Source organism: Gavialis gangeticus, unplaced genomic scaffold (assembly GCF_001723915.1).
Source record: "Gavialis gangeticus isolate Ggan-Ray unplaced genomic scaffold, GavGan_comp1, whole genome shotgun sequence".
Lineage (NCBI taxonomy): Eukaryota > Metazoa > Chordata > Crocodylia > Gavialidae > Gavialis > Gavialis gangeticus.
The window spans coordinates 3189959-3198130 of NW_017729018.1; the positions used below are offsets into that span (position 1 = coordinate 3189959).

General features: G+C 48.3%; 1 protein-coding gene across 1 annotated transcript in view; it reads left to right on the forward strand.

Moving 5' to 3' along the window:
- The first annotated feature begins 2720 nt into the window (after positions 1 to 2720).
- Positions 2721 to 8172, forward strand: part of LOC109295036 (potassium voltage-gated channel subfamily V member 2-like) — a 13561-nt gene continuing 8109 nt past the window's right edge. The window contains exon 1 of the mRNA XM_019513695.1: positions 2721 to 4033. Coding sequence (XP_019369240.1) covers positions 2771 to 4033 — 1263 coding nt within the window. The 5' untranslated portion in view covers positions 2721 to 2770. The remainder of the gene's footprint in view (positions 4034 to 8172) is intronic.

Genomic DNA, 8172 nt, shown 5'->3' on the forward strand with positions numbered 1-8172 from the left:
TGTGTGTGTGTGTGTGTGTGTGTGTGTGTGTGTAAGGTATTGCTACTGTAGAGGGAACTACTAGCAGAGGGGAAGGGGTGTGCACTCTTTTCCTCCATTTAAGCCAGTAGTTACCTCTGTTTCCATGTTCGCTGAATATAAGTTGAGAATTCTACTTAGAGGGCAAACGCTCCTTCCAGCAGTCTCAGAGAGCAGGACTCCTTGGGGTTTTGTACAGCAAGCACCTGTGCATTTGGAGCACAGGGGGGAGAGTTTGTAAGAGTTATGGATTATTTAAAATTCCACTTCTTCCCAGCTTTGGGATAGCACAGAATGAGAGGCTGAATCTGTGAGGGTGCAGCACTCTGCTTCTGGATGACTGACAGATACATGAAAATGTTACAGTTTATGGGGAATAAAACTCTTTTAAAGAACTGTTAGCGGCTGTTTGGATTTTTATTTCTCAGGTCATGTATTTTGTGACGATGTAGCCACTGTGCTCAGCAGTGTATTGAATCCAAGAAGACGTGGCTCCTGCCCTTCCTGATTTGGAACACAAGCATGAGCATTCAACACTAATCACAACAGGATGGCTCGGCCCAAGGTGCAATGCGTAGCCTTTTGATTTTGGATTGTACAGGATCTTAGATGGTTAACAGGAGAATGATGTCATTGTTTACCTGGATGTAGGAAAACAATTGGCTTTTCTGCTTTCTAAAAAAAATAAAGCATAAGTTAAGATGTGTAGGGTCAAGTTCTACCTTTTATATGTTCTGTCTCCTTAAGCTTGTGAAGTTCTGTCCACGTAGTAAGGTTGCTGTCTGGCAGTGTCCCTCAAGTACACTGTACTCATTTGGCCAGGCTACCTCCAGAACTGAGAACTGTCATTTGTGTCTGTATGACTAGGGAAATGCTCGTACCATCACTCAGCAGTATTGATTAGTCCACATGAATTGTAACTTGGATAAAGTTGCACTGTAGGAAGCAGCTTGCACAGAGCATCATAGGAGGCATGGTGCTGCTGCTGCTGGCACCAGGAAGTTCTTACCATATCAGGGTGGCACTGGATTCCCCTAAACTTTGGAGTAGGTCTTGGGTGAGCCTGTGTGCCAAGCAATTCACCTATCACTTAATAGATGCATCTGCTAATCCTGTATTGGGGCCTCAGCAGTCAATTCAGGGTTCCTCAGTGCTCAATAGTAAAATTACCCCGTAGGCTCTATGCAAAAAGGAATATGTAGACAGTTTTAGAAAGGGGCTACAGAACATGTGAGATCAGAAGCAGGGCTTTGTTTTTTCTCTAGCCTCTTCCACTGGAGATTCTCAAAGCAGGTGACATATATTAACTAATTCACTGCAAAATCATCTACAATGGGTTTTCAACTTTTTTAACAAAAGTACACCTTCTGTCTTAAAGTTTTTCAGCTCATATACCCCTTTATATTTTTTTTCTTGTATTTAAGGCGGGGGGAGAGCAGATCAAGACCCCACGCTGAAGGAAGGAGTAGGGCAGGGGCAGGCACTGCCCAGCTGCGGCAGAGCGTGGGACAGAGCCGCAGCCTCCCCAGAATCTGCCGTAGCTCCACCCCTACTCCCAGCACTGCTGTTGCCCTCCCCGAGTGCAGCCCGGGCCAGCACCCCCTGCTGGGAAGAGCCCAATGTGGCCCTGGCCCCAGCCCACTCTGCGCGCAGATGTGGTGGCACACACCCCCTGTGTCCTCCCGGGGTGTGCGCAGCGGTGGAGCTGCACCCCTGCCCATGGCTCAGTCCCACACCCTGCCTAGCTGGGCAGCCCCAGTCCCAGTTTCTCCTCCGACAGCTTAAGAGCTGGACCCAGCTGTTCTCCATGTGGCCCAGCTGCACTCCTGGCCTCCCACGTGCTGCACTGCAGCTGTGTGCACACATGCAGTTCCACATACCCTTTATGACCCTTTAAATACCCCTAGGGGTACACACATCCCTGGTTGACAACCACTGATCTACAAAATGGGGCAAAGAGTCAGCTGCTGCTGATCATCCTGCCTTCCTGTAGGCTGTTGAACAACATGAGGGGAATGACAAGCCCTCAGTACTTTCTTACTAGGCTGTATGAGTTGAGAGAAGTTTTGGCTTGCATAGACTGGGCTAGGAGCCAACAGATTTTCATCTTTGTTCTGTCTGTGAAAGTTTTTCTTGTTTCAATGCTGCAGAAAAGTAATGGTGGAACAGACAAGAGTTTTAATGCACAAATAGGTAATGAATGAACAAAGCTTAAAGCAGCGCCTGAGCTGGAGATAACTGTGTTAGAGCTGACATTTGTTTTTGTTACCTCCTTAGCAATTAAGACATTAGCAGGGATTGAATGAAAATGAATTCCCATGATGTGCTTTTTTTTCCTGATTCAGGTACAGAAATGATAAATACTTGTACCCGTATCTGGAAATGAGCAAGAAGCAACCAACTAGAATGAAGAGGATAAAACGAGGAATGAAAGAAATGTATACCCGGATATAGCTCCTTACGTAAAAGGGCTAACACTTCAATCTTCCTAATGTTTTAAGGAGCTAGAACTTAGCTACCTCTGACCCCCACAGCTTAATTCCAGTTGGTAAATCTCATAAGCTATCAGCTTGGTGAGCCTAGCAGTACACAGAGCTCCAGCATAGCCTGTGGCCTTTGGCATTGGGGGTGGAGCACTCTCAATAGCCTCTTCACAAGCTTAGGCAGCTTTTCTTAGTCAACATAAGTAAGGGAAACATGAAGCCAGAGCCATCAAGCCAGAGGCCATAATTTTGTGGGTCTCTGGTGTGAAATGTCAGGTGCCGTAAGGCAGCTGGGGATGAGGCGTGCAAGTCTCTATGCCAACCTGAAGATCGGGGGCCACCAAGATTGCTGTCCAACTCCAGAGAAAGAGGTAACTGTTTTCCCTTTTGCACAAGGCAGCCTGATTAAGCAGTGGAGCTCCATGCAAAATGTGACTGATGGGAACCAGGAGAAGAGCAACGCTCCTCCGCAACAGAATCGATACTTCCTCAACATCAATGTTGGGGGCACGTCTTTTCGGATTGCTTGCAAAGTGGCTGCTCGTTACCCCATCACCAGAATTGGGAAGCTGGCAGTTTACACAGACCCCATGAAAAAACTGCAGCTCTGTGATGACTACTCAGTGCAGAGGAATGAATACTACTTTGATCGTGACCCCTTCGTTTTCTATTACATCTTCCATTTTTACCAGAGTGGGGTCCTTTGGATAATGGATGAGCTGTGCCCTGCAAACTTTGTGGAAGAAATTGAATACTGGGGCATTCATCTGCAATACTCCCAGCGGTGCTGCCGGATCCTATTTGAGGAGAAACAGTCTGAGCTCAAAGACTATCTGAAAGTACAGAGGGAGCTGGAGGCAGAGCTTGAGCCTGCAGACCGGGAGGAAGAATTTGAGGGCAAGTGTCTGGGAGGGTTTCGGAAAGCTGTTTGGAACCTCATTGAGAACCCTTATTCTTCCATCCCTGCCAAGATCATTGCCATCATGTCCAGCTTCTTTGTGCTGATCTCCATTGTGAGCATGACACTCAGCACAGTGGAGGAGATGCAACACAAAACCGGAAAGGCATGTATGGAGCAGCTGGAGGCCATCTGTGCCATCTTCTTCACTTCTGAGTATCTCATGAGGCTCATATCAACATCCAGCTTTCAGAAGTTCTTGCGAGCTGCATTTAATGCTGTCGACATGCTAGCCATCCTGCCCTTCTACATCCAGATTCTCTTTGAATATTTAACTGAAGGGGATATTCTCTACCACGAGGAACTACACAGAATGAAGAGTGTGAGCAAGCTGGGGAAAGTCCTCAAACTCATCAAACTCCTGAGGATCTTCCGCATCCTCAAACTGGCTCGCCATTCCACCGGCCTCCGGGCCTTTGGTTTCACCATCCGCCAATGCTATCAACAGGTGTGCTGCCTCCTCCTCTTCATTGCCATGGGTGTTTTCACATTCTCTGCTTTGATGCACTCGGTGGAACATGATGTCCCAGGCACCAACTTCACCAGCATCCCTGATGCCTGGTGGTGGGCAGCGGTAAGGTGCAGCCATTCCTTACTAAGGGAAGCATTTTGTTTGGGTCGGGGGTACATGTGGGTAGTCAAATCATTCTGCTGGCCTGAGCTCAGTGCTAGGGGAATATTTACCACCCTACTGGCTGGACTCTGACAGCGGAAGTCAAACTTGTAACTGAAGGTGGCAGCGTAGCATGCTGAACTCCTTAGATAGCTGGCAGATTCCCAAAGCCATCTTGGCCCAGAAGCAAAGCAGCTGATCAGGGGGCTCTGGCCTACAAATGTAGTGTAAGGTCATTGAGGTGGGGACACAGAGCGCCCTGTGTCACAGCAGTTCAAGAAACCCAAGGGCAGCAAGAACTTCAGACTATACATCACATCTGGGCAGGATTAACCTCTACCCAGGCTGTGATGGAATAAGAACACTGTGATCTGGATCAAGTTGCTTCACCTCTGCTCCTCTGTTTACTCATCCGTAAAATGGGGATAAAAACTTTACAAAAAATGCTGTGTGAGAGCTGGGTATTGTTGCACTACTTTGTTGAAAGCAAACATTTTATAACAAAAAGAGCCTTTGAATCACAGGGCTCGGATGCGTGCATCTGAGAGGTCTGACAAGGTCAGCCAGGGAGTGGACCTCGGGTACCAGGCAGGGAAGGACTGTCTGAACACACCAAGCACTGTGTTCTTGTTAATGGTGTTGGGTGATAAATCCTCAGGATCTGGGAACAGTGAGCATCTGAAGCCAGAACTAAAGGGTGCCATGCCCCAGGGCAGCAGGACACTGAGTTCTAATGTGGCCCAAGCTCGGGGAGAGATGGGATGGCTGGGATCATGTTGGAGGGAGAGACATGTCTGTGGCCAGTGGATGATGCAAGAGACTCGCACGGAAAAATGCTTGAACTCACGGCAGGGACAGGAGGGCACGGAGATCAGGGACTGAGGGATGGTGATGTATCTTCAGGCCTGGTCTCATGAAGCAAGGGACGCTAGTAAGGCTGGATCGTATACCTGGGGGACAGAAGGTAAATGAACCTGGCTTGGCCAAGCGGGGTGTAAAGGGACAACACACCAATCAGGATGCAAAATCAGGGGGCAGAGAGAGACACGTGGAGGCTGATAGTGGAAAATGGGGCATGGAGCATGAGGGGTGGATCTATAGAGCAGGTCCCTATGTCACAGGAACGGCAAGGGGGAATGGACCTGCACAGGGTAGGGGGGTCGCTGAACTGAGCTGGGCTCAAGACGAATACATTGGGTTGCACTGTTCTGGCCTGAGTTCAGGTGAGAGGGCAGAGCCTGGCAGAGGGTGAAGCTTTTGTACTGACAATACGAGTCGTGGTTCCAAGAAAAGAAACAAAGCATTTGAGACTCCAGAACTAAGCAGGGGTTTTAATCAATCGGTTATAAGGGCAGAAGGGACCACTGTGTTTATCTAGTTTGACCTCCTTCATGGCCCAGGCCTCACAACCACCCTGAATTAATCCCTATTTAAACTAGAGCCGGTCTTTTAGAGAGAGATTCAATATTCAGCTCACACTGGCAAAGAATCCGCCACAACAGTGGGAAGTTGTTCTTAATTATGGCTAATTGTCCTCTCTGTTGTAAATTGTTCCTCATTTGCAGTCCGTATTCATCTGGCTTCCGCTTCCAGACATTGGCTCTTGTTCTGCCTTTGCTTGGGTGAAGAGCCCATTATTGAAGCTGTGTTCCCTGTGTAGGCACTTACTGTTTATGACTGAGTTTTCTTCATTTCAGTAGCTCCCCCTGTTCTCTTTCCCAGCAGTTGTATGGAGCCTACTATGGGAAGAACCTGCAGCTTTGCAGTTGCTACAGATGATATCAGAATTTCCTAAAGGAATAGTCAGTCAGAGACAGTTCTGACTTGATAAAATTAAATCCCATTTCTTTGGAAGACACACACAACAGCTGAGGATAGAGCTCAGTGTTCAGCCCTGTGCTATTTGTGGCTGAGCTGCTGGAAAAAATCACAGGCACAGCAGGATCCTCCTCTACCTCAATATGTTCAGGTTCCTGTTCACATACTCCCACCTTAAGTCCCAGATTTGAAAAATGTTGGTCCTGGATCAGCCTCGTATTGCATTCACAGCATGCTGGGCCTGAGCCAACTAATTAACTCTACCTTTGCATGTTGTTAATTAGCTGTGCGAAGAGCTGCACTGGGGCAACTGATAATGAACTGGAAGAGGGGTTGACTGCTTCTGGTTCCAGAACCTGCGTAGCATTTTTGTCCCAGATTTTGCTCCCTGAAAATCAGTCCCTTATCTGTGTACCCCTTCCTTAGTCCAGGGATCTAATCTGTGAAGCTCTTCCTGTATAGGCCTGGGCCCTAAGCTCTCCAAATCTAGTGGATGATGATGAAGGTTTAGCTCAAACTTCTGGTGAAAAAAGATTGTAAAATAAGCATAAGCTTGAGATGAGGGGACTGATTCCCTCTGTGCTGGTGTTTAAACCACTGCAAACAGCAGGTAGACATCACTAGATCAGGCAGTGGGAGTCTCACACCCACACGGCCTTGGTTTAAGCGGCTAAACAAGACAATAGCCAGAGCCATGAGAAATCAGAGTTCAAACGTCTCGATGCACTTCAAATAAAGGAACTGACTGGGGCCCTCAAAGCTTCTGGTGTTGTCGCTCAATTACTGTAGCAACAGGCTCAGATGGTGCTGGAATAACAGGACACAATCACAGATAAAATCATTGGGCTGTGTTCGTGGCATGAAAAACCATGTGCCATGTTTCCTGTTCCAGGTTTCTGCTGCCTCTTTTTCTCTCCCATTTGTCTTCCTCTGCATCACCCAAAAGACATGCACCAGCGCTACTGCAGTAGCACCAATTATGGTGCATTAATTTAGTATCTGTTGTTACAGGTCCTAAACTTAATTCGCCATAATAATTATGGCACATTAATGCATGTAGAGATGTGCCCACTGAGGAACACGCTCACCAGCAACAGTCTGTCTCTCACCCCCACTACTACTTGCATCTTGCAGTAGTTCATCAGGGTTTCTGGGCTTTGTCTTTCAGCTCGTAGGGGTTGTGGAGCTGCTTTAGGATCTGGTAGGATCCCATAAGTGTGTTCTGGGCACTGTGTACACCTGCCACGCTGCAGTAGGCCGCCATCAAAATACCAGATAAAGCATGTCACCTTGAACCCTTCTGTTACTGCCAGCTTATAGAACCTGGCTCATTACTTTGCCCAGAGAAACAGCAGTACATCTGGAAACCCCCAGCCCTCGGTCAGTTTAGCTTTGTACTGGGCGGTTCTAGCTGGCTTTGCCAAGCTCGAGCCCTAGAAGAAGATACACATCCCTTTGGATCCTGCAGACAGTCTGCCATGAGGACCAGTATGAAGACCAGTGTGGTGTACAGAAGCACTGGTAGCAGCACCACCCTCGTGAGCCATGCACCCTCCCATTGACAGGTGGCATGAACTGCACAGCCCTAATCTCTGCTTGACTGTAGCCTCAGTCTTGTCATAAGCCTTCTGACCCATCAGCTCTGGGTCCAAGTCTACCCTGAGGATTTTATCCCCCCACTTGCAGAGCTATGGATTGCCATTAGAGGGCTCAGGACCATCAAGTCCCCAACCTCTCCCCGCTGCATGCAGGTGCTCTTGCTCATGTTTACCAAGGCTTTCTGGCCACAGGCCAACAATTATGCTAGAGCGGTGGCATTGTCCTGGCCAGCTATGCCCCAGACTCTTATTAGACTGAAGGGAAGAGGTAGGAAAGGTAAAATGTCAATGCGTGGGTGTGAGCAAGGGGTGAAAGTTCACATTCGAAGTGTTTAGGATTTAGCCAGAGGGTCATTTGCTGGATCTTGGCTTAAGGCAGTGGTTCCCAACCTTAGGGTCATGACCTCAATTGGGGTTGCAACACTAAAAAATGGGGTCACAAAGACACTCAACAGTGACAACTGGTTATGATGAAAATCACAGAAAAAAGCAGGCATGGTGGGTTTCCCTGTGCAGGCTGGCAGACTTTGAGCCTACAAGGGGCTGCTTGGGGCTGGGGGAAGTGGGAGGGGGGCAATAAGGAAGGGGTGCCACGTGCATGTGTGCACACATGTGCCCATGGCAGCCAGGTAGCATCTTGCAGCACCCTCCAGATAGATGAAGTGGGGTGGCGGAGGGCAGATT